At 32.5% G+C, this 26,204-nt stretch overlaps 1 protein-coding gene across 4 annotated transcripts in view; it reads right to left on the minus strand.

The window, feature by feature from the left end:
* Nucleotides 1–26,204, minus strand: part of LOC130629313 (hemicentin-1-like) — a 55,399-nt gene that overhangs the window by 25,515 nt on the left and 3,680 nt on the right. For 3 of the 4 annotated variants that reach the window (XM_057442476.1, XM_057442474.1, XM_057442473.1), the window contains exons 2-33: nucleotides 24,908–24,963; nucleotides 24,393–24,470; nucleotides 23,525–23,664; nucleotides 19,373–19,690; nucleotides 18,548–18,824; nucleotides 17,827–18,081; nucleotides 17,417–17,674; nucleotides 15,889–16,143; nucleotides 14,737–14,994; nucleotides 14,141–14,395; nucleotides 13,780–14,040; nucleotides 12,698–12,952; nucleotides 12,187–12,441; nucleotides 11,806–12,066; nucleotides 11,205–11,456; nucleotides 10,467–10,724; nucleotides 9,787–10,035; nucleotides 8,400–8,654; nucleotides 7,677–8,258; nucleotides 7,331–7,576; nucleotides 6,867–7,121; nucleotides 5,816–6,049; nucleotides 5,550–5,684; nucleotides 5,324–5,443; nucleotides 4,808–5,062; nucleotides 3,695–3,946; nucleotides 2,852–3,115; nucleotides 2,326–2,583; nucleotides 1,858–2,103; nucleotides 1,291–1,548; nucleotides 832–1,077; nucleotides 250–507 (exon numbers count right to left, since the gene is read on the minus strand). In XM_057442476.1, the coding sequence (XP_057298459.1) occupies nucleotides 250–507; nucleotides 832–1,077; nucleotides 1,291–1,548; nucleotides 1,858–2,103; nucleotides 2,326–2,583; nucleotides 2,852–3,115; nucleotides 3,695–3,946; nucleotides 4,808–5,062; nucleotides 5,324–5,443; nucleotides 5,550–5,684; nucleotides 5,816–6,049; nucleotides 6,867–7,121; nucleotides 7,331–7,576; nucleotides 7,677–8,258; nucleotides 8,400–8,654; nucleotides 9,787–10,035; nucleotides 10,467–10,724; nucleotides 11,205–11,456; nucleotides 11,806–12,066; nucleotides 12,187–12,441; nucleotides 12,698–12,952; nucleotides 13,780–14,040; nucleotides 14,141–14,395; nucleotides 14,737–14,994; nucleotides 15,889–16,143; nucleotides 17,417–17,674; nucleotides 17,827–18,081; nucleotides 18,548–18,824; nucleotides 19,373–19,690; nucleotides 23,525–23,664; nucleotides 24,393–24,470; nucleotides 24,908–24,929 (7,771 nt within the window). In that variant the 5' untranslated portion in view covers nucleotides 24,930–24,963. The remainder of the gene's footprint in view (nucleotides 1–249; nucleotides 508–831; nucleotides 1,078–1,290; nucleotides 1,549–1,857; nucleotides 2,104–2,325; nucleotides 2,584–2,851; nucleotides 3,116–3,694; nucleotides 3,947–4,807; nucleotides 5,063–5,323; nucleotides 5,444–5,549; nucleotides 5,685–5,815; nucleotides 6,050–6,866; nucleotides 7,122–7,330; nucleotides 7,577–7,676; nucleotides 8,259–8,399; nucleotides 8,655–9,786; nucleotides 10,036–10,466; nucleotides 10,725–11,204; nucleotides 11,457–11,805; nucleotides 12,067–12,186; nucleotides 12,442–12,697; nucleotides 12,953–13,779; nucleotides 14,041–14,140; nucleotides 14,396–14,736; nucleotides 14,995–15,888; nucleotides 16,144–17,416; nucleotides 17,675–17,826; nucleotides 18,082–18,547; nucleotides 18,825–19,372; nucleotides 19,691–23,524; nucleotides 23,665–24,392; nucleotides 24,471–24,907; nucleotides 24,964–26,204) is intronic. The other variant, XM_057442475.1, reaches the window with a different exon arrangement.

Here is a 26,204-nt window from a genome sequence, read left to right on the forward strand (position 1 = left end):
ACTTCAGTTATAAACTAAAACTCGAGATATAACTCAAAACGCGAGTTAAACTTTAACTTCAGTTATAACTTCTAACTCGGTTACAATTTGTAACTCGACTTATAAAAAAAAACTCTAGTTAAAACTTAAAAACGAGTTAAACTTTAATATAAGTCGAGGTGGCACAATTATGCCACTGTATAGATGACTCGGCACAGACAAAACATAACAAATGAAAATCTACATGCTTGACGAGCATTTTAAGCTTACATGAAACTTCCAATAAGTATATATTTGATTCTTTGCTCTCAAACTTTGTTGTCACAACACATTTATACAATCCAGCATCGCTTCTTTTTAACTCTGTCAATATCAGAGAGTTTGCCACACTTGAAAGTAACGAATTGTTTCGAAACCAAGAATAAGAAGGGATACTCGAACTGTTAGCAAGACAATTCAGGATGATGGCACCATCCTTTTGTGGTGTGTAATTAAATGGCATTGCATTGATAAAAGGCTTGGTCAAATCTAAAAGTTGACAAAAAGAAAATTCAGACAAAACAAAATGCTACAAACGAATAAAAAGGCAACACAATAGTTTTACAAAAGACAGAAAAGGAGAGAAGGGAGAAAGTTTCGTTGTGTGGGTAAGATTAGGACATTTAAACGTTGTAAATTTAAAATATTTAAAACAAATTAAAACTGAACACTAATTGGCTGAAAATGGCAGAAGAAACCCTTGCATCTTTTCAGAAGTTCTGAAACAATTTAGAATTTTCTTTATTTTTTCCTACCAAAACGTTTTCACGAAAGAGAATTATAATGCAATAATTGTAGAAAGGTAAAACTTACAGTCAAAATTCAATACAGTTGATGCAGTCTTGTTAAAATAACCATTACCAACTATACACTTGTATTCCCCCGCATGCGAGATGTTTACAGATGAAATGTTATAAGTAGATCCGGTGTAAATAATGCCCCCAGCATGAAACCACTCAAACGTAACAGGATCTGTGCCATTGGCTATGCATTTCAGCTCAACAGAATCACCGATTTTAACACTCGAATGGGATAGTACTATGATTGGTGAATTCAGATCTATAAAAGAGAAATTATAGGTTATACTAAAAAAGAACAAAAAAACATCCTTGTTTATTAGTTAAAGCTGTATGCAGCTGTATGCAAAGAAATCTTTTAAAATCCTTTTTGAGTATGCCAATTAATTAAAATGATACTGACTGCCTTCTGTGCTCTATATCCATGAATATGCATGCAAAAACACATATCTTAAACAAACAGCTAACAACTTACACGCTACATTCAATGGAACCGGTAAAGACTTTTTGTCACCGTAGGAACTGAATGTGGCACACGTGAAATTTCCACTGTCTGAATGTCTCACTTTTTCAAATAGCAAGTTAGATAAAGTTTCAGTTGGAATCAACACGTCGTTCTTGTACCATTGGTAGCTGACAGAGTCCGATGCATTTGACATGCAAGTCATGGAAACACATTGTTGTGACTTAACCATGTCTGATGGAATTACAGATAAGAAAGGCTGACGAAGGTCTATAATAACACATAAAAATTAATACAAATATATTCTTTAGATTTAATACATTTACCATATACTCAAAGTATGAAACAAAAATTCAAAAAACAAACTGGCTATTCTAAGCGAAGGGAAGAGCCTAGTCTCTAAAAGTACATGGAAGCATAGATTTTATTTGCATATTAATACTAAAAAGGTATAAACAACATCTGCACGCACTCATCTCATTGCTAGAAACTTGAAATTAATTATCAAAAATATGTGTTTTTTATGTCAAAGGAACAGGGTGATGGTGAAAAGGTTAAAAAGCCAAATTAAAGTCTCACATTTAACAGTAACTACAGTTGAAAGTCTCAAACTTAAGCTTCCGCTTGTGGCTAGGCAATCATATTTCCCTGAATTTTGAACAGTAGTTTGATTAATTGACAGGTCAGCTTGAGTGCCAATCAACACATCCTTGTAAAACCATTGGTAACTTGGTATTGGATAACCTGAACAGCTACAAGTCATGACAAAATTCGCTCCTTCAATAACAACAGGATCACGTGGTAAGATAGAGATTTCATCAATATCTAACAAAAGTAATTGGAAATCTGGTGGTTAAATAAAAACAAATCAAAAACCAGGAAATTTGTTCGCAACAAAACAGGGGTACGAAGCAAAAGTATACTGTGATCAAATTAAAATAAACTGTAAAGAAATTACATTTAACTTTAATCCGCACCTTTTTCAAACTGTTTATTTTCTACCCAAATACATTCAAAATTAAAAAAAGTCAAAAATCAGAAACATACATTGAACTTGGACAGGATAAACATTGGAAATTTGCCATCCGAGTATATTCGTTACATTACAGCTGTAATCGCCTTCATCAGCTTTCGTCAAGTTTGCCAAAACAATTGTCCTGTTGTTGTTACCAATCAATTGTTTGCCATTTTTAAACCATGAAAAGGAGGGAATTTGATTGGAGGAATGTTTACAAAAGAGTATTAGAGTACTTCCTTTAGTTGTTGCAGTTACTGGTAGGGCAGTCAGATATGGCTTGTGGAAGTCTATAATAGAATGCATTATAAATATGTTATAATACAGATTGTGGATACAGTGATATCACATTATTGTATAACTATAAACACTTATGCTAACTTCTTCTTAGACATAAGTATCAGATCTAATAAAATATATACAAAAAATAGATATCACTCTAAGTTGTTAAAAAAAATACTTCTAATGGATAAAGTACATCAATTGCCTGATAATGTAATACCAGACTACAACTAAGAAACCTCTCATACTGTTTAAAAATACAAAATAAAATCTTACAGTTTACAACCAAGGTAGTTTTCAAACTTCTACTTTCTTCTGTATTTGATGCTATGCATGTATATATCCCAGAGTGAGTGATTTGCACAAAGGGCAATGAAAGTGTATCAGACGTAGAAATAACAGTGTTATTTTTCAACCATTTATAACTTGGTGATGGATTCGCAGTTGCTGCGCATGTTAAAACAACATTATCTCCTTCCATAATCAGACCAGTTGTTGATTTGTTGGCATAAGAAATAGAAATTGATGGTGTGTCCATATCTGAAAAAAAAAAATGGATTAATGTTCAAAAATGACCACATCTGAAATAAAAATAGCAAACATTTTTAATGCTACACCTAGCAATTGGGTGAGTGATGCATATGGGGTACCTCCAGACTTTATTTTTAGCCTAATCAATCTAGGGATGGGGCTCAAATATTAGCTTTTACTCAAACTGCCCCTTTAATTTCCTTAAAATTATAATAATCAGTAATAATTTCCCTTAGAATAGTGATCCAAACTTGAAACTTACAACATAATCCTTCATTCAGATGAACCATTAATGAAACCAGTACCTGCCCAAACCCCTCTCCCAGTCAGTATTTAGAAAATCCCAACAACATAGGATTAAAAGACATTACGCTAAAAAACCATGTTCTTCTTACAGGGTGGCCACTCAATAAGAGGGGAATTCAAGTACAACTGAGTACGTTTTTAAATGCACTACTGTTTAAGTACAAACTACAAACCCAGTGCAATCAAGTATTTCGGTATGTTATACTATACTTGCTATTATTTGGTAAAAAAGATAAAATGCAAGATACAAAGTATACAAAGAAAGTATTTTCAAAAACTTACACATCACTGACAAGGATATGACACTTGAAATTTTGTTTCCCAAACCATTTGTCACACTGCAGGAAAAGTTTCCGGCATCATTACGCGTAGTGTTTTTTATTGTCAATACATTTGTTGAACTCACAGTAGTTCCATCTTTGAACCAAATATAGTTGACAGGTTCGCTGGAGGTTGTGTTGCAGATAAGAATTACAGAGCATTCTTCTCTTGCTACTGCTGATGGCAGAACCTTCACATCCGGTTGATACAAATCTAAGTTAATGCAATGGAACGTCAACACAAGAGAAGAGAAAGCAAGCTGCAGCAAACAGAGAACAGAATGGGTACACACATTGTGTTTAAAGCAATTTTAACGAGCTAATGTTGGTTAAAAAAAACTGGATGGAAGAAGGTTGTTATTTTAAAAACATAGTTAAAGTTATTTTTAGCGCAATTATTTCAGATTTTTTTTTCTTCTTTTTTTTTTTTTTGCTAAATAAAACAAAGGCAATACCTTAAAGGAAGAAAACTCTTGAGAATAGAAATTTGCTGGATTTGGCTGTTTTGGTAACTTTTAAACTTTCAAGTTAAATTTTGAAATATAAATAACCTTGTTTTAATAAAATGATGATAAAAGGACTTTAAATAATTTTTTCCCATTTTTCTCTTTGGATAACAAAAGCATAAAAATTAACAAATTTGTTTACTTTAGTTGCTTGCAACATTTTAATGCAAGTGTTTTAGCTGTAAGTATTTATTCTTTATTTTTAACATAAACACCTGTTATCTGTTAATAATTGCACGAAGTATATACTGTAGATATTCAAATCGATTATGATGATGGTGGAAATGTGAACTAATCATAAAATCTCTACTTTCAGATGATCTAATCCCAATGTTTGCAATAATGCAACAACATCAAAACAATTGTAATAATCATCACCCTCACAGTAATAATTTTATTATTCCAACGGTTAGATTTGAGGTTGACGATTTTTACAGCTATTATGTGTGTTTATCTGTATTGGTACTACATAATGCAATGTTTTGATTAGCATAAATAAACGAAGAGAGAAATTTTCATGACAAATATAACACAAAACTAACAAAAACAAAACAGTAACTTGTATTTACATTGTATTTTGATGTCTATGGCAGCTTCCTTAAGGACAATACCACCACCACTGGCTTTGCACACATATTCCCCAGACTGAGAGATTTTTACATTTGGTAGCGTAAGCACTGATAAATTGCTTAGCAGTAGATTGTTTTGATACCACTGGTAAGTTGGTACTGGTTGTCCTGATGTTTTACAAGTCAAAGCTAGGTTATCTCCTTCTGTGGTGTTGTTTGTTGAAGGAGACGTGGTAATAACTGGTGTGCCAATATCTAAGAACAACCATGATAACAACATAAGGTTATATATATGTACTAAGAGATACTGGAAAGTTCCACCTTTTATTTAACAGAGCACATATATCTTGTACGTATAAAAACACCATAACTCGATATCATTTTAACCGCATATCAACATAATAGCGCAAGAAAACTTAAAACACTGCACTAATAATATCACTATAAGCAATCTGCAGAACTTGCAGTTTCAATTATTATTACAAAATCAGATCTGTCTACAGTATGAGAACTTACAAAGTACACTAATGATAGTGGAATGTGAAGATTTGGTTCCAAAAACATTTGCAGCCACACACCTATAACTTCCTTCTTCAGATTTGCTTATTGAATTTAACACATAAGTGGATTGTGAACCTGAAAAACACACCAAAATACACAATATGGAATTTACACTTTCTGCTCTTTTCACACATGTCAGACATAATAGGTTAATGTATAACTAATTAATAAAATACAATACCAGACAAGGCAACATCTTCTTTATACCATTGATACGTTATAGGTAGAGTACCCTCCACAGAACATTTCAGGACTACTGAATCACCTTCCCATACATCACCATGAGAGATTTTACTCAACGTGGGTTTGTTGAGATCTAATATTATAAAGAAAATACATTGTAATACCAAAGCGTGAAGCTAACATTTTATAAAACAAGAAATCAATGCAACAAAAACGTTGTTGTGCATTGTATTAAAGACATTGTAAACAAACAAAAAATCTTACAATTTGTATCCACCGACAACTTCGTTGATAGTTCACCAACTGTGTTTTTAACAGTACATGTATATCGAGAAAGATATGTTTTATTGGCACCCACGAATTCTACAGTTTTATTGGTGGAAACTGTGATATCATCTAAAACCCACTTGTAAGTTACTTCTGGATTGCCATTAGTCGAACAGTTTAAGACAATGGTATTTGATTTGTTTGTTGTTGCAATAATCGGTTGATCAATGTCTAAAACGCAGATTAATAATTAGCCTCTCTAATGTTGGTGTATTATTTAGAGAAGGAACAGTGTAGTTTAGTATTTTAACAGGAAAAAAGATTATATCAAGCCCTAAGTAAAATAATTTTCTATTTACGCAACAAAGGCTAACACAAAAATTATGTCAATACTTATTAATTTGCTTAAAAACTTTTTTTACAATCAATAAATTTCGAAGTACTTTTGATTTTATAACTGAATTTTTTTTTCTGAAGTTACATTTTCTTCTATCTTTGGGGTTGTTTATGCTTTGCAATACATCATAATATAATATAAATTTAATCTACACACAAATGACACTTTGCAAAAAAAGAAAACATTTATAGATGAATTTCTTGCATAATATTTGTGACACAAAGTCCCGTAAAGGATCAAAATATTTTGCCCTATTCAAAGAATGTTGCTGTAATTAGGTAAAAGCAGTCTTGTTAAGATTTATGTAGATAAAAGACATAAAAATCTTTCATGCGGTACATACATGCATGCATATACGTGTTCCACTAAATAGCGAAACTTAACAAAATAAAATATATTATCCCTCTTGAGGCCGCAGCCACAACACTCCAAAGTGTTATTAAAGTGGTTGGGCCACTACATGTATAAAAGGGCTATTTATTCAGCCTCCCCATCTTAACAACTGTGAAATTTCTCCAACCAGATTATAAATGCCATTGAGAGAAATTAAACCACAAATCTCACATTCACAAGCACAATATTTTACTGCTAAACCACGCCTTAGATTTACAAATAAATAAATTGTAGCAACCAATACAACAGGTAACTTACATCTGACATCGAGAGAAATTTCACTTGAGTTTTTTGTACCCGCATTGTTTTTCACAACACAGTGATATAAACCATGGTCCGTACGCTTAATATTGTTTATGATTTTTAGAAATTCAGTGCCTGCTACAAGAGCATCATCTTTAAACCACTGGTAAGAGATTTGACTCTCCCCTCTTGCGTGACAGGTAAACACAACAGCGTCTTCCTCATTTGTGATAGATAATGGAGATTTTGAGATAACAGGAGATGTTAAATCTGTTCAGACAAAAAAACACTATCTTTTACAAACTGAGATTTAATTTCAAAGATGTCTTGAAAGGAAAATGACTGTTCCTATACCATTAGTTGAGTTGGTACAAATTAATAGGTTGCTAGGTATTGAACAAACTCAAAATAGTTAATATTGTTTCCACAAAAACAAAAATTGGATCCAACAACGTTATTAATCAGTACAAAGAACTTACAATCAATACGTAGGTTCAGCTTCACAGTTTTTCTTTCAAACCCGTTGGTAGTAATACATTCATAACCTCCTGCTTCTGATTTGGATACATTCTCAAGCACCAATACATTGCTCATTGACAGCATATTGCCATTAAATTTCCAAGAGTAGTCAACTTTAGGTGCACCAGATGATGCACAGGTAATATTTTTCGAGTCACCTTCGAAAAGCAATAACTGCACTTTATCAAGGTTTGGATCTGTCAAATCTAAAATACATTTAATTGAAAAAAATGCAACAATTTCCTTTAGTAAAACAATGATAACGTTTAAGGATCTTCTACTCAAACAAACAAAAGCATCACTTACAATAAACAATGATCTTGATGGAACTTGATTTGTTTTGAAAAAAAGAGTTTGCTGTGCTGCAAGAATAGTTCCCGATATCGCCAACAGTAACATTATTAATTGGAACTTGTTGTGAAGTCCACGTTAGCTTTGTTTCTTCTTTAAACCATTCATATGACACGTCATCAGACGAAAAATGTTTACATGTCAATAAAAGAGGGTTTCCATTGTGAACAATATTTCCCGGGAATGCCTGAATGACCGGCTTATTCATGTCTAAATAAAGATTGTAGATGTTGGAATTCACCCATTCAGTAGATTTCAAGAAAGAGAAGTATAAGACTAACTCACAATGAATTTCTAGTACAATAGATTTTGTTGCTTTTGTGATTCCATTGGATGCTTCACATTGATACTCTCCTACCTCATTGTTTGCAAGTTTATTCAAAATCAAGGTTGTAGAAGTTGACACAATGTTCTGCTTAAATCTCCAAATATAGGAAACCGAGGGCGTACCATTTGTTGAACATATTAGAGTAATGTCATCATTAATCCTGATATTTGTTAGATTTTGAGAAGGTATAATGGACACAGGATCAATATCTAGAAATTTACATGAACGGTTAAGTATAAAAACTTTATTAACTACTGTCAATATCAAAGTTACAGACTCTCAATGCATAAAGTAACAATGTTGGTGCATGTAGGTTCAAATGCATAAGATTGGGTATAGAAGAAACATACAAGAAACCAAGACAGTTGTATAATCTGAGTGTTTATTTCCATATGGATTTACTATGATGCATCTGTAGTCGCCCGAGCTGGACCTGCTAACATTGTTCAACAGTAAGAAAGCATTATTTTTGCCAACAAGTAAGGAACCATCTTTCATCCAACCGTATGTTAATGGGTACGATCCAGAACCATTACAATAGAGAATTAAAGAGGAACCTTCGTTGATATCAGTTGAGAGTACAGTAACCATAGGTGTGTCAAGATCTAAGAAAGAAAAAATGTTATACATTAAGAAAATAGAGTAAAGGCCCTAGTCTAGTCAGTTAGTTCTGGTTTGGTCCAACAAATACTTTCAGTGACGAGCATGTCTTCTTTAAGAAAAATTCCAAATATTGGGTTGTGGAAATCACCTGTAAGAATAACTTAAGTAAAGAGAAATTATTATTGTACTAGTCGCAACGTTATAGACAAATCCACAAGAATTTGTGGAAAAATTAATAAGAATTAACCTGTTGCTACTTCCAGCTACCATCATTGGTCACTAACAGACAGTGGCAATATATTAAGGAAAAAATTTTGATTTGTGCTTCCAAAAGGAGTCTTAAGATTATATAATTCAAAATCTATTATAATAATATGAAGACTGTGTTCGTGTGTCTGTCTGTGACAGGTAAAGTGGATCTGTTTATTTTTCTTTAAAGTCTTCAAAAAAGCATGTTTTAAATATTGATCTACAAATCAAGCGCCATGAACCTCAATAACAGTAATTTAACGCCTAATTTAAATTAATGAAGCTGTGACAATACCCTTACAACTTTGAGGCCAAGGGACTTAGAAATGGGGTACTGACATCAGTTAATTTTGACCCTGCGTGCAAGTATGGACCACATGAGACCAAATTGGGTAAGTTTTCCAAACATCAATCAATAAAAAAGCTTTAAACCACAATATCTCTTTAACCATTCATCAAAAGCATGTGACCCTATATGTTTTCTCAATCAGTGTTTAAAGCGCCAGACAATAGCTGCAACGTGTTAAGGAATCTCTGTAAAACATTTTTTTTCATCTGCACTCAAAATCCTTATATCTCCTTGATCTTTTGTTTAAAAAACATGATTTTATACATTACTTTGATCAGCGTTTCAGGTTCTACACAATGGAGGAAATAGGTAAATTATTTTGTGTTTATTGCTGACGTCATCAAAATTCATGTTCTTGCGCCTAAGTGAATTTTTAATAATAATACCACATATCAATGACATGAACTAAAACTCAGATCTTCTAGCAGTGTAAATTTCATATCATACTAAATGGTGTGTGTGCTCGGAAATAGCTACTATCACATATTAGTTATAAAAACAGAAGAATAAGAAATTATTAAGATCGGTAAACCTACATGATAATTCAAGTTGCGTTGAATTAAACTTTAATCCTGCTTTATTCATCACTATGCATTGATAGGTTCCAGAATCTTTCATTTGTACATCATTTAATGAAAGGGTAGCACCTTGTGACAGTTTCTTTCCATCCTTCATCCATTCCATGGACGTAGCAGCAGGAAACATGTCTACAAAACATTGCATGAAAACATTGCCACCAATAATAGGTTGCTCTGGGATTGATGTTATACTTGGTGCATCAATGTCTAAATTAAAATCGAAAAGTTAAACAAACCCTACCCCTAACTCGTAACCCTATCATGTTTTCATCAGGAATCCTCACGATAACCCAGAAGCATTTCACTATCCACTACCACTTCATGGTAGCCTTATGTTGGAATTCAATTTCTTCTTAATAATACTGGAGAAATTTAATACAGTTATGAATACAATTTTATATACAGTAGTACACATACTTGTATGTTTAAGTTTGCTAATTTTGCGTATTACAAGCTTACACAAGATTTTCAATCAACCAAACATGGAAACAAAAATGTTTGCGCTGAAATTGCTATCTACTAATTTAAATGCTAGTTATTAACTTTAGATGGCTTAAATGTTGTGGTATCAAAACTTTCTCTGGTTTTTTATACCTATAAAAGCTGCATAAAAAAGAAAATATATCAACGTATCATACATATAACTTCAACAAGAATATTTGGAGACTGTGCAGTGAATGCAACATTTGAGACATCACATTGGTATGTTCCATTGTCTATATTCCTTCTTGCGTTGGAAATAACCAGGCTTTGATTACTTCCACTGATGTAGCTACCATCTTTAAGCCATCTGTAGGTAATTGGAAGAGTGCCTTGTGTATCACATGTTAATGTGACTTGCTTTTCTTCATGAACACTTGAAGACGGTGAAGCTGAAATGACTGGTGCATCAAGATCTAACAAAAAGAAAATTTAGTCTATGCAGTTTTTGATATAATTTGAAAATCTTTGGTAAAGTCAGAAAGGAGAAGAAGTTAAGCTGACTTAAAAAGGTTTTCTTAGACTGTACGGTTAATGGAAGATAACTTTATAAAAACCTAAAAATCAGGCATTTCGAGGAAGAAGTTTATACAAATTTTTAAAAACACACATTAAGGCCTTTAGACAAGCTGCAGGTGTGCTGTATTGGTCAACTACTCATAGGGTTTGTATTTTCCTGTCTTACTGAAAACACCCCTGTGTGTGTGTAGGTGTGTGTGTGCCTACTTTTTCACATCTCATCTAAAAAACCTGCACATGAAAAAAAATAAAAATTCCAACAACAAACTACTTCTAATATTATTTATATTAGCTACAAACACTCTTGCTTTTTACTTTAACATGCAAACAGTACAAATTGCGTACATATATAAAAATTATAAAAAAAGTATACTCACACTGGACAACAAAATTGTTTACAGCAGAAGTTGCACCAGCAATATTTTTTGCAGAACACTCATAAATACCCGATTCTTTTTTGGTGGTATTGTTCAATTGCAAAACAGGTCCAAATCCAACTGTAACACCGTTATGCTTCCACTGCCAATCACTGACTTCAATGGAAGGGTTGGCATGCAATGTGCAGGAAAAATTAGTTGCAGAGCCAGCCTTTACTTTACTTTGTGAAATCATTTTTGGTTTATCAATATCTAGGATATGGTAATTAATGAAGATTTTTGCATTATTTATTTTAGAAGTACGGCTTTATACATCATTGTTTATACTAATAAACCTTTTAGGTTCACTGGCAAAATTAAACAATATGGACATAAACCTTAGTAATAGCAATAATACAAGTTTGAGGATTATTTTAGAAAAATAGCTTTGGGGTGTTATTTATAAAAGTTAGAAATTGCCTGAAAGAGAAATAAAAAATTGTATCAAAATTTAAATAGTGAAAAAACATTGTGCCATACACCTCCATTAGTTTGTATGTGTAATATAATATAACTGGCTTCAAGCTTATAAGTAATTAAAATAAGCTGTAAAATTACTTACAGAATACATCTATAAATTCTTCAACAGATGTAGTCACATTACCATTGCCATAAACTACACTACAAGCATATTTTCCTCTATCAGCTCTTGTGACTGTTTCAAAGTTGAGTTTGGATGTTGCTCCCGATACTGTGTGTCCATCCTTTAGCCAGGTGTAAGTTAATGGCAGTGTCTCTTCAACATTGCATGTGAGAAGTAGCGTACTGTTTTCCTTAATTAACGATGATGGAGAAGAACGACTAACTGTAGGTCGTGGTACAGCTGAAAAGCAAAAGAGCATTCACGTTTTTAAAAATAACTTGCTGTGATTCATTGTAAACACACTTGTGGGAAATGTTTTTTGGGGGTTATTCATACATGATGCGGAAAAGAAACACTCACAATGAATAAAGAGAGTTGTGGTGTTGGATTTGTAACCAGCAACATTTTTAACGATGCATTCATACACTCCAGAACTGGATTTTGAAACATTGGACAAGATGAGGGGATTGGATAAGCCAATTGCAACACCGTTGTGCTTCCAGGTAATATCATTTGGTAAAACCTGTGGGTTGCTAACCACATCACAAGACAGTTGCATTGTGTCTCCTTCTTCTGGATTCTGATTGGATACAGAAATATCAGGAGTATCAATATCTAAATATAATATTTTTCGATGGCAAAAAATAAACTAAAAGAAAAAAAATCAGAGGAGTAAATTAACAGAGAAATAAAATTTGCCTTATTTTTTGAATTGTAAGGTGCTAGAACCTATCAATGATAAAAGTGTTAATAATAAATTAACAGTTCAAACAACTAAAAAATAATAAAACTATCATATGCAGACATTAATGTGCAATCATGTGAAAATTTAGCCACAGATTTGAAAAAAGCGTAGCAAACATAAACCTACACTGTATATTCACTGATACGTTTTTGGTTTCTGATTTTCCTGCTCCATTTGAGACTATGCATTCATAGCTACCAGCCTTTTTACGTGTCACATTGAACAGCGATATTTCTGACACATTCTTTTGAAAAGTGACACCATCATTTGCCCAATCATAAGTCAATATAGGAAAACCGTCTGCATGGCATGTAAAGCTGATTGTTTGAAACTCTACGACATTTACATCCGGACAAACTTTGATGAATGGCTTGCTAAGGTCTAATGTTAAGAAAAACATAAGTTGGTAAACAAAAACAAGATTACAAATATATGTAGAAGAAAAAAGATAAACAAAAAATCCTTGTAGTGTTAACACTTGTCCTAACTAGAATCTGGATATCTTTTAAAAGTAAGATTGTGTTGTGATGGTGTGTTTTTTCTAGGGATTTAGGGATGTCAAACGAATCAAAATCCAACTGTTCTGGTTCTGTGTTATTTTATTTTAATTTTAACCTAGAGAAAGGTCTATGGGTGTTTTAATTCTTTCTCCATGTTTTATATTTTGTTAAGTTTTTCTTTATAAAGGCACTTTTCGAAAGAAAACACAGCATGTTTTTTAAAAAGTAAAAACATTCAATATTACCTAAGTTTTAGAGCATGAATTGACTTGCAGATTAATTACATCGTGAAACCAAAAACATAAAAAAATGTTCGAATTTTTTTGCTGTTTTTGCAATTTTTAGACAAATAAGTTTATTATAGCTCTTATCCCTGAAAAATGTTTGAAGGGTGTCGAAGAATATTGAAAATAACTACTGACTTAGAATATAGTATTAAAATATAGTATATAGAGAGAAAAGTTTCTGATGATAAAAAATGCCTTAGCATTGACAGCCACTACCGCGAAAAACGCCATACTGAATTTTTGATTATACCGGCAGATAAAAATTGTTTCAGGTAATTATTCATCAGTCCATTTTATTATGTCTGCATATGGCAATAGTTTATAAAGGTAAAATTGTAAACAAGAATTAAGAAGCGACTCCTGAGGTCCTACATTTAAAGTGAGCATATTTAAAAGAAAAATAGACTAAATAAATACTCACAACTCACTGATAACATAAATGAGGAAGACTGTGCAGAAGCCATGTTAGTAGTAGTGCACTGGTATGTACCAGATGCTGAATGTTTAATATTTTCAAGAACCAATACTGGGCCAGAGCTAACATAATCAGTGTTGTGTGTCCATACAAAATCACCATTTTTTGCTTCGAAATCTGGGGAAGCATTTGCAGTACAGGACAAGGTCACATTCTCGCCTTCTTCTGGGTTCAAATTTGAAGCATTAATCATAGGGCGATCTAAATCTAAAGTTGCCAAATGACAATGAAATTTAGTTGTACAAAGGAGAATGTCACAAGAAAAGAATTTTTTAGTTTGACAAAGTTCTGACATAATCACACTTACACGATACAGTAACATTGTGAACTTCTGAACGCTCTGTTCCAAATGCGTTCGAAACTTCGCAAGTATACTTTCCAGCATCATTACGGGACATGTCAACCAACACCAAATTTGAACATGTTGAGTTTAGCAAGGCACCATCTTTATACCAAGCCCATGCAGTTGGCCGAGGAAATGCATCAACCAAGCATACCAATTGTCCATTACTGTGTTCCAGAAAAGGTGAAGATGGACCAGAAATATTGGGTCTCTGAATATCTAATGATTATTGTACAAAAATTAATTTCATTTCATTTAAGTAAACTTATAAAAAGCAAATTTAATGGTAATTAGATTTTCCTATAAAATAAGCTTTAGAAATTAGTATAAAATATTTCACTCAGGGACAACCTGATATGAAGATATTATAGAATGGTGTTTACAAGAAAAAATAATGGTCAGAAAATAACTTCTACATTAAAATGTAATGACAATCATCAAAAGAAAAATGAAAAGTGTTAGCAATCTATGTAAATATTAATAAATACTTCAACTGTTAAATTCCACAGATACAAAAATAAAAACACAAAAGCAAACAAATGACAACCTTAAACACTTACACACAACATCCAAAATGACGCTTGCACTTTTGTTTCCTAAGTCATGTGACACCTTACAAGTGTAGTTTCCAGCAGATTGTTTGCTTACATTAAACCGATGCAATGTTTGGGTTTCTGTGCTTTCCAAGAACACATTATTTAAATACCAATTGTATGTCGACACACTTGGGACAGCAACGATAGAACAAAGCAAGGTGATATTATTATCTTCATGAATAACGTTTGAAGGCGTTATATAAAGAGTCATGCGTTCAAAATCTAAAAGGTTAAATAAAAGTTATTGCGTACTTCTAAAGGCCTGGTTAAAAAATATCATAGTACAGAAGAACTAACAAGGCATTATTGTTGATATTGCAATTGGTGTTAATTTATCTTTCAGTAACCAATATAATAGTATTTGGTGAAGCCTTCAAGTTACTTGAAACATTTTTACAAATATTGACTAAATAAGGTGTTTGAAGAAAGCTTCAGTTAACTTTCCTCATTAAATACAACTAAGAAAAGATAAATGGATAAAAACCCATGACGCTATAAAAATTTTAGTCTGTTTATGAAGCTGTGAATAAATTAAATGTTGCTGTATGGTCTAGAATTTTTTAAGCATAATCAGTCCTTCTACAAAGTCCTGACTTAAAAGCGACAATATATTTCATAGCCACGTTAATATCACCAGTGTTTGAGAGCACATTTTTCAAAAAAAGACTAAGATTCTAAGTATTAACAAAGTGACGGTTTAATTCTTTAAAAAAATATTTTAAAATTTAATGCGATAAAAAAATCAAGATCAAAAAATAAAAATCTGGTTCAAAAGATACTAAATAACAAAAAAATAAAATAGTAAGACAATGGATCTAGGTTTTATCAAGATGCCAAACGGATAGGATTTGGATTTCCCCTCACCATGAACGCACAGAAATTGAATATTGAACGTTGAATCTGAATTTTGACATATATGCGCTTGTAAAAGATGTGTGTGCACTTTTTCTAATTACAAAATCTTATTTTTTGTTCTTATTTTGCTGGCTTTTTTACTGCTGCAGTTTGATCACCACCAACTTGTATTTAGTTCTTGTTAAACTAAATTAAAACACCCAATTAAATGTCCACTTACAAAAATATAGCGGGTTTTTGAACACTTTAGATAAAACTTACAGGTAACATTAAGAAAAACTCTCCGTGACAGTTTGGATTCTTTTTCCTTTGAGGACTTGCAAACATACCCACCAGATTGTTCTCTAGTAATGTTTTCAAACGATAAAGTTTCATTTGAAGAGACAAGTTCACCAGCTAGGGTCATCCAGGTTAGAACAAAATCGGTGTTGTCTGCGGGTGAGCATGAGATTGTGACATTAGATCCTTCAGGTACAAGTCCTTCCATTGAAGGCGTTACGATAGGATTAGATATCTCTAAAAATGTATGATGATGCTTAAGATTCACCTCTTCTACCTTTTTAAGAGAAGTTCAATGAATAAAGTACTAAACAGTATGTAAAAATAAAATAGCACTTAGTTGATGAATCGTATATGCTAAGTTAACGAAACATAGAGTGCACACGCTATCACAACAAATAAAAAAATTTAGTTATAATGTTTAGTTAATCTGTTGCCCAAACCAAATGCAAAATGGCTGCTGTTTCTGTATGGGAGTGCATAATATAGCAACTTGCAATATTTACACAACATGCACATAGCTACAAAGGGTTTTAATTCAACTTAGTTTACACAATTAAATTACAGAAATTTGATGCAAATGAAACAATATTTTTTAAGAATTGATCATAAAAATGTTAATTAAAATAATAATTTAAGACAAAAAATGTGATTATATCAACAACATTTTTTTTGATAAAACTCCCTCTATTTCCTTTTAACACAAGTTTTCTGGAAAGAAAACTTTATTTATAAATTTCATTCCACAACAAGTTTTTCACATAAAGGGCAATTATTTTTAATTCAATAACAGGATTCTTTGCAGTTGAAGAAGTTAGATTTAAATAGAAAGTAACTACAAAAAAAAGAAAGGGAAGTTAAGGTATAAGGGAAGTTGATTGTATTTTCCTTTCTTGAAGGACTTGATACTATTTTTTGTTTTTTTACTCTACATTATTTTTACTTTTTCACATCAACTGTTTTACATTGAAAATGATTTTTTTACCTTGTGGAGGACAAAAAGTTGTTTATCAAGTCCTTTGGATTTTTTTAAAAATCTTTTTTCGTTCTTAAGTTATTCAACATTTTATTATTTAAAATATAAGAACTTATGATGTCATGAGTACGTTTCTAAAAAATTGCTGACGTTGCATTTATACCTTTAATTAAAAACAAGATCACTTTTAAGCTACAAAACTTTATATATGTCAAATATCATCAAGAGCACCAGTTCAATTTTGATATTATGCTTACTACCTTATTACATCATTAATGATGATGTCATAAAGTCAGATCGAAATCTTTGAACCCAAATATCTCATGAATAAAAAAGGGTTTTTATTTCAAATAACTTGATAAACAACTTTTTATCCTCTTTAACATACAAAAATATCAATTTTAATGCAGGAATCCCTTTAAAGTTTACACCACCCTTACCACTTCAGCTTTAATAACAAATTTGTTGATAGCATACAGTACAATACAGGGCCTAACAAATAACTCAATTAAATTATATATTTGCAATACTTACCCCATAGAGGAAGCAGTACTTCATCCGATGTTTTCATGCCCATTATATTGGAAATTTTGCAACTATATACATCTGTATCATTCCAGCTTGCAGCACTTAACATTAGCACAGGTTCAATAACATTCTTGATAAGCTCCCCACCTTTATACCATTCATACTCTGGACTTGGAAATGCTTGAGCCTGACAGTAAATGGCCACTGGTGTGTTTAGAAGAAACGAAGCCTGTGGAATGAATTTAACCACTGGTTTCTGTATATCTAGAACAGAATAATAAGCGTTATGCAAGCCTTGGGGTAATGAATTTGATCTGAATATGAACACAGTCACCATTATACACAGGTTGAAAGTTAGAAAGAACATATTTAAGTAGTATTGCAATAGCATAATGAACAAACAATAAATTCCTTACATTTTACAAAGATTTCAATCTCATTTGGGGATCTCTTCTTTGCAGCTCCATGGGACATTTCACAATGATATCTACCTTTATCGGTAAGCGTAGTGTTTAGTACAAGCAATGAATCTGTGTAATCTGGCAAGACAACATTGTTCCTGTACCATGTATACGATGCCTCTGTATGGTGACTTGACTGACAAAACAAAAACACTCGTTCTCCAATTTTCACAATGTTTGAGCCAATTTGCATTAAGTTGATAGTAATTACTAAAACAGCAAGTGTAGTACTGGTTGTGACCTCAAAAAAAAAACTTACACCTTAAGAAATATACATTCAAAATGCCTGGCTTTTTTTGACAAAATTTTTCTGAAATAAATGCACCATGTTTTGAAACTCAAAGGAGAACTATGTTGAACTATTATATTATTCTTTATGATTTAAATAATAACTGTGTAATTTTTTTTATATCTGTGAGCCAGTAATGATCAATCTGATGTTTCTAGTGCATAATACAGGACCACTAGATTGCTCCATACAGCAGCCAAAGCAATCAAATATTTTTTCAGCATTTTGGTCTACGTTTGGTTTGACAGGTAGTTGGTTTGACAGGCTTGCATTTTAAAAAAATAGTATTATGACAAATCAGATGCAATAGTTATGTATCCTTTTTTAAATCATGCCACATTTAGTTGTCCAGATGAAATATGAGAAAGAATTTTAGAAAACACATACACTGAACATCATTCTCAACTTTTTTATTATGTGTCAACTCATACAACCAAACACCAGGCTCTCCAATGTTGCCAGTGATTTTATCTAAGGGATACTTGAAGGAACCGTAGCCAGACAAGGTAAAGTTGAGTGATTCTTGACATTCATTACCAACTGTTGGAAATTTATATCCAACTTGAGCAGGTTTAAAGGAACTTGCCCACAACATTTCACCATATGAGAAACGCACAAAGGATTGAATGCCATCTGTAATTAATGCCACTTGAAACGTCACACCCTGTTCAAGATTTCAAATATTTTAGTTAAATTTAGGACTGTACATCAAAATAATTAATAAATAAATTACAGGGTTCAAAACTACTTCTTTGCCAGTGAACAACACTATAAAAGATGTGATTATTACAATAAAAAAAACAGACAGACATAATTTATGGATTGGAATACTAAAAAGTTTTGCATGTCTTGATATTGGCAGGACAATAATCATAAAATTAAAGGGAACACAAGGTATAGAATGATACTGGACTTATAGAGCTTAAAAAGTTTTTAAAAAGCTCTTTTTATTCTCAAGATATTCACATTTAAAGAATTTAATTATGCTGCATACATTATGATATCTTATTAAAATTTTGAGATTTTCTGTCATCAGTAATTTTAGACGTGTTAAGGCATGTGCATTCAAACTTTAGGTGAATTGATTAACATAATTTTTTTTGTCAAAATGACACTTCTTTGCTCATCCCAGGCCTCTTAATTTTTTACTGATGGCCCCATAACTTAGAACTGCATGTCGGTTTGCAAATAACTACAAGCACAAATGTTTACCTCAGTGGAGCCCCATGCTCTCGTGTTATACCATGTTGCTACATATACCCATATGGCTTTAAAACTTGTCCCTGTCCCTAAAAACTTCTGAACATCCCTGGTGGCTCGATCAACAACATTAATAGATGTGTTTCCCCGTATATATAATGCATTTGTGATTGTATTATAAGTAGAGGAAGCACCAGTTACAGCTGTTAGTGTTAAATCTGCATAGAAAGGTGCCACTATTGGCCATGTTGACTTCAGCTCTGCACCAAAAGAACCAGGTTCAAATGGACAAAGAGCCTTGTTAAAGGATATTAACCCATTTGTACAAACCTATAAAAAACACAGTAAGGTTGAACATTTTGTAGCAATACACCACAAGACGTGTAGCAATACACCACAAGACGTGTTAACAAGCACAGGTGCAGTGCACAGATTGATTGCAATTAATAACCCCTATGTTTTTCAGTGTTTAAGAGGCAACCTTTGCAATATAACTAATATGCAGATACCATTTGATATATAGTTTTCCATATAACACATTAAGAAAGTTATACTTCATATACAATATTGCTTGAATTTCAATGGAATAAAATATAGTGAATTCTTGTTATGATAAAAATGCAGCAAAATGTACTGAAAGGCCACAAAAATGACGTTTACAAAATATTATTTTCAATTGCAATTAGGTGTGGATGAGTGGCTAGTTACGATGGTTCAGTCTATGTACAGCAATGCTAGAAGTCGTGTCAGGATTAACGATTCACTTAGTGATGAATTTAGTGTAAATGTTGGTGTACATCAGGGTTCTGTACTTAGTCCTTTGTTGTTTATTCTAGTTTTAGAAGCGCTGTCGATGGAGTTCAGAACAGGTTGCCCATGGGAATTATTGTATGCAGATGATTTGGTTCTCATAGCAGAGTCGATGGAAGAATTAGTTGAAAAGTTTGAGAAGTGGAAGAAAGGACTAGAAGAGAAAGGGCTGAAGGTAAACACAGCAAAGTCTAAAGTCATGATAAGTAGCATTGCAGCCAAGTGTGACCCTGTAGTTGGAAAGTGGCCTTGTGGAGTTTGCAGGAAAGGGGTTGGTAGTAACTCAATTTTTTGTCAGACTTGCAAGCATTGGGTACATAAGAAGTGCAGTAGTATTAGTGGAAGGTTAAGAGCTGGCATACAGTTTGTATGCAAGCATTGCAAAGGTGAGATTATAGAGAATGAAGTATTTCCAGCTTTAATGATGTACAACAGTGGCTCGTTAGAGATAGTTAAGAACTTCTGTTACTTAGGTGATATGTTGGGCAGTGAAGGGGGTGTTGGAAGAAGTGTTACTTGCTGGATAGGTTCTGCTTGGAAAAAGTTTAGAGAGTTACTTCCTTTATTGACTAGCAGAGTCCTGTCAATTGAGGTAAAAGGTAGGTTGTATGAGGCCTGTGTAAGAAGTGTTATGTTGTACGGCAGTGAGACATGGGCAGTGAAGCAGGAAGATCTTGACCGTTTAGAAAGGAATGATATGAGAATGGTTAGGTGGATGTGTAATGCCAGTCTGAGAGACAGAAAGAGTTCAGATGAGCTAAGAATCAGGCTAAGTCTCTGTAGAATTAAAGATGTTATCCAGATAAGAAGATTGAATTGGCTGGGGCACTTGGAAAGAATGGAGGAGGATAATTGGGTAAGAAAGTGTAGAGACTTGATAGTTCCTGGGGCAAAGCCCAGAGGCAGACAGAGAAAGACTTGGCAGGAGGTTATAAGGACAGACTTGATAGAGAGGAAGTTGAGTTTAGATCTAACACAGTCTAGATCAGATTGGAAGAGGGTCATTAATATACCCCGTCCAACCCATGCTAGCATGGAAAACGGACGTTAAGCCGAGAATGATGATGATGATGAATTGCAAGGTTTTCTTAGCAATTTTTTCTTTGCATTATTTTCTAAGTTTTTTTGTGGTCCAAAATTTACAGATTGATTAAGTTGTGTTGTGAGTTTAAGGCTCTAAGGAAAATTCCAACAAATGTGATTACATCTTATAAAGTAATTATAAGGACTTTATAAAAGCTTAAGAAGTAGTTTTGAGTAATGGTCAATATTAAGGCTCTGAGAGGCATGAGACCTAAAAGTTTGACATACAGGTGTCTAAAAAATATAAACACTCAGTAAGGGATCGTCTCAAAATGTTTGTACGTTTTTTTCCTATAATTATATGAACGGTACGAAGTACTTTGTTTACTTAAAGGCATGCCATACGAAGTGCTTTGTTTAAAATAAAAAATATAAACAAAGTTTATGGGAACTTTTTAAATACAATACAAACTTAAACAAATTTTTTTTTATCATACAAAATGAAATAATACGAACTTTGAACAAACTAAATTGCTATAAGCTTTTGAAACAAACTTCAAAAGTACCAGCGTAATTGCGCATAATTATGTCAATACGAAACTAGAAACAAAAGAATTATATAAATGAAGTTTTTTTGAAGTACAAAAAGAAAATTATACGAACTTTAAAGTAAGTAAATTGCTATACGAACTTTAAAAGTACCAGTGTAATTGCACATAATTGTTTCAAAACGAAACCAGAAATAAAAGAAGTAAAACATACGAGGTTGACTTCCTTGAAAAAACTAGCAAAATTGCGTATTCCTAGGTTCAATCTACACAATCTACAGCGATCTCTTAACTTCTACAATCCTGTTTTCATGATTTCTAAACAATCTATGGAGATCTTTTTACTTTCTACAATGCCGTTTTCATGATTTTTAAACGATCCACGGCAATCTTTTCACTTTCTAGGATCCCGTTTTCATGAATTTTTACACGATCGATGGGGATCTTTTGGTTTTCTACGATCCTGTATTCATGAATTTTAAACGTTCCATAGCGATCTTTTCGCTTTCTACGATCCTGTTTTCATAATTTTTAAACAATCTACGGTGAAATTTTTGCTAATATATATAAAATGCTGTGGAAAGGATCCCTATAGACCTTAGATAAACAGTTTAATTAAATAAACAAAGTTTGTATAACAAAAAATAACTTTATAATTGTTGAAAAAATTTCGACATAAAACTACAGATAATAGTCCAATAGCTAATAAACAAAATTTGTATAAGTAAATTTTAATACGAAACTTCATTGAAATGATGCGAACTACACACAAACTTTATTTAAAAGTAATCTAGTATTAAGGTTTTAGGATATTGAGGCCCAGCAGACAGGCTGATGAGAGTTATGTTACCATCACAAGACAGACTGATGATGACCATGCTTTTTAACTTATTTGCATTTTCAAAATTATTGGCAAATTAACTCACTAGGTTGGGATGATCACCACTGCAGATAGTTTAGCGAAAAGGGAAGTTCTTTAATTAAAACTGTTGCAGAGTTGAACCTACACAACAAAAACTTTGTCTATGTCTATTGCTGTATGTTTTGTGCTATGTTTTGCAGACTTTTTGCATGAGGGCAGTAGAAAAAAAAAGTTATTGCTCATCTTCAATACCTAATTTTAGCTCATCTTTAGTATCTGTTACAAATATTAAAAAAATAAAAAAAACAGCTGGATGGTAATTTCTGCTTTGTAAAACATGTATATTTGAAAAAATGTAGTTTTTGTACAATACTTTGAGTTGATTTTCAATTGCTTTTTTCTAAGTGGAAGGAGTAAAATAAAATGCAATTTTTTAGCAGTTTTGTAGCAGATGAAAGCTGGTAATCCACAATTGTTAGTTACAAGCAGAGGTTTTTCTTGTGCATCAACAGTTTACTTGTGTTATTAAGTTGATATATAATTATGTTAGCAGTGACAAATGCCTATATACATTGATTTTAATAAAGGCTTATTGCTACTTATAAATTTAATCCTTTTGAGTTCTATTAAGACAAAAAATATGTTTAGAAACCTTACATCAACAAAGCTACACAAGGTAGATATTAGAAACTGTAAAGCATAAAAAGGTTGCTTATTATTTTAACCCTTGAAAAAAAATAAGTCCTGCTCTTGAGGACCAAAATATCTGTGAATGACAGCTAATTGAGGACTGTCATTTGAAAGAACCATTAACACATTTAGCAGGATATAATTGATTACATATTCAGAATTTTTATGAAAAAATATATGCTGCTAAGAAATCATTTTGCTATTTTGTAATTTATATAAAAGACTGCTTACAAAAACTGTGGAAGCAACATCTGTCTTGCAATATGGCAAGCCAAATGGTAATATTGGTGCTTGTGTCGAGTCATCATCCTTACCAGCTAAGATTTCACGAGCTTCATAAGTAAAATTATAGAGTCTTTGGGCCCATTGAGCTAAATATGACATACAATAAGATATTTAAATATGTACTAATGCAAGATGTATGTTTGTTTTCTACCAAAAGCATGCTTGGTAGTAAGGATCCTAAATGCAGATATTTAATTTATTTATACATTTAGTGACACCTACATTTACACAAAGTCTAACTGTCTGAATAGCTGTCTAAACAGCTAGATACTAATTCTAATAGCCAAGAATAATTTATATATTTAAACATACCTAATACTTGAACAAAAATTTAAGGAGACATTTTTAAATATTAATAATAATAATTTTTCAAGAAAGATCAAAAATATAAAAAAAACCCACCAGCTATAATGTTATATGCTATAATTGGGTTTTTTGCAATTGATTATAAAAGTCAGCTTTTAAAAAGAAAAAATCGGTGATTGGGCGCTAGGAAAAGCAAAGTAATTATCAGACTATTCTGTCACACAAAGACATTTTAATAGGACTTTAAAGGAATTCAAAAAACTCAAAAGGCATCAATTTACACTTGATAATAGCTCATGACCCAAACGATGTTTCCATAAAAAGAAACCCACAGGAAAAGACCTCTCTTCACCAAATCCTAGCATCTTTTAGTAAACAAAAAATAACGTCACGCCAAATCCTTCTATGTTGCTAGCTACCGATTTTAAGTTGTTTTGAATTGGGAGGTCAGCTTTTAACAGCAAATATTTATTTGTTAAAACAATTCAAGAAAAAAACAAAATCTTACCACTTTGATCTATGTCGGATAAGCGTCCGTCACCAATTTGAACTGTACAAATTACCAGCAACAATGCCAACAGTTTATCTACAAGGTTGTTAGAAAAACGAAAACGAAAGTATTGTTCCGGACGACATGTTCTCTTGACCCCCGACCCCTTATCCCTTCCCACATATTAGGGCCCGAACAACCAAGGGGGAAAGACGGTAATTCTAAAATAATTAAAAAAAAAAGCAATCTATAATTGTTTCAGGCAGCAATAAGATTTCATAACAAATCAATCGTTTCTGATAAGATTGCAAATAGTCCCTTCAGTAAATATTTCTACCTCATAGGCCGCCAAACATGGTACCCTTTCAGTTAAACAATATAACATTGCGCCCCCCCCCCATCCCCGGCGAAATAATTTTGCTCTCTACGGCCCTGCATGTATGCAAATCAAAATCTATCGTTGGAATTATTTATTTTCAAACGCGTTAAGAAACCCTGGGTATATGTAAATTTAGATACGGAGATGGACTTACCTATAGCAATTTCCTTAAACATTTCGTTTCAGCCATTGACAACTTGATCATTCAAACTGAATAATAAAACAGAAAAAATTAACTTTTTTACTATGTTTCAGTGGCAACAATTTTACTTAAATTTTTTTTACAAAATAAAAACAAAATTGGCAGATAATTTAGTTTTTTTGTTCTTAATTAATTAAATGTGTACCTTTTAATTTCCCAATCAATATTTTCTATCCCAAATGGATTGTATAAACATAGGTTATAACAGACGCAATATTTATTTACCCTCGCAGGAATACTGCGGCAATTCTTTCTGTATTGATAGAATTACTAAGACAACACGCCACGTCATTACAGAACTGACTGTCACGCACAAGTGGAAAAAATTGAAAGCCAATTCTAATTCAAGTTGTGTTAATTTTGGGTACGTCATACATTGGAAATGTTTATCACTAAACCTTCTCGATTTGTCTCGTTTTGAACTATCTCGTTTGAAAGAAGAATTTAAACAAGTAATATAGACCCAAAGTATGTTCCATGACATCATTCCAGCTATGATGAGACTAAGAACACCTTTTTTCCTGAGAAAATACGTTGTTCTAATAAGAATATCAACCGTAAGTTCTCGTTTCACAGTCATTTTCGTCATTGTTTCTGGAAAGTTTGAGGACAGTCCACACATTACAATTATATGGAGATTTTATGTCTCGTGACTTATAAGCTTGCCTTATAAAGAAGTGAGTCTCAGTGGGTTTCACTACTCCCGTAAACATTTTGCGTGACAAACAGAAGTATACAGTTATTACCATATCTAGATTCTTTTGAAATAGTTGTTAACCAGTGGGCAAAGCAACCATTTTTGGTCCAAAGATAGACAAACATACAGTCAGACGCATGGCGATCATTTTACTACAAATATGTTTCATTTATGTATTAGTGAAAAGAATTAATTCACCCCCAAAACCCTAATTAGGGTTTTGGGGCTGTTTAGGTCCAGGCTACTGCAGCATTGTTGTTTTCCGTCAAACGCAGGCTCGAACGCAGGCTTTCAATGTAGAAAACATCTTTCCTTAAAAATATTCTTTTTTTTTAACGTTGTAATTTGTCCTAGTTGGTTACTTGTCTCCTTTATTATTATTCTGTATTCCGTCTGTTTAAAATGAGTACGTAGGGCAGAGGCTTAAAATGTGAAAAAATAAGCAAGAACATCCCAAGCAAAACTGTATATTGCTTGGAAGAGTCCTTGCATTTTTGAACTTCAATGCTAACAACAATAGGTTTAATTCCGACTTGCCAATCACAATAAGAA

This window comes from Hydractinia symbiolongicarpus, chromosome 15, assembly GCF_029227915.1.
Source record: "Hydractinia symbiolongicarpus strain clone_291-10 chromosome 15, HSymV2.1, whole genome shotgun sequence".
Lineage (NCBI taxonomy): Eukaryota > Metazoa > Cnidaria > Hydrozoa > Anthoathecata > Hydractiniidae > Hydractinia > Hydractinia symbiolongicarpus.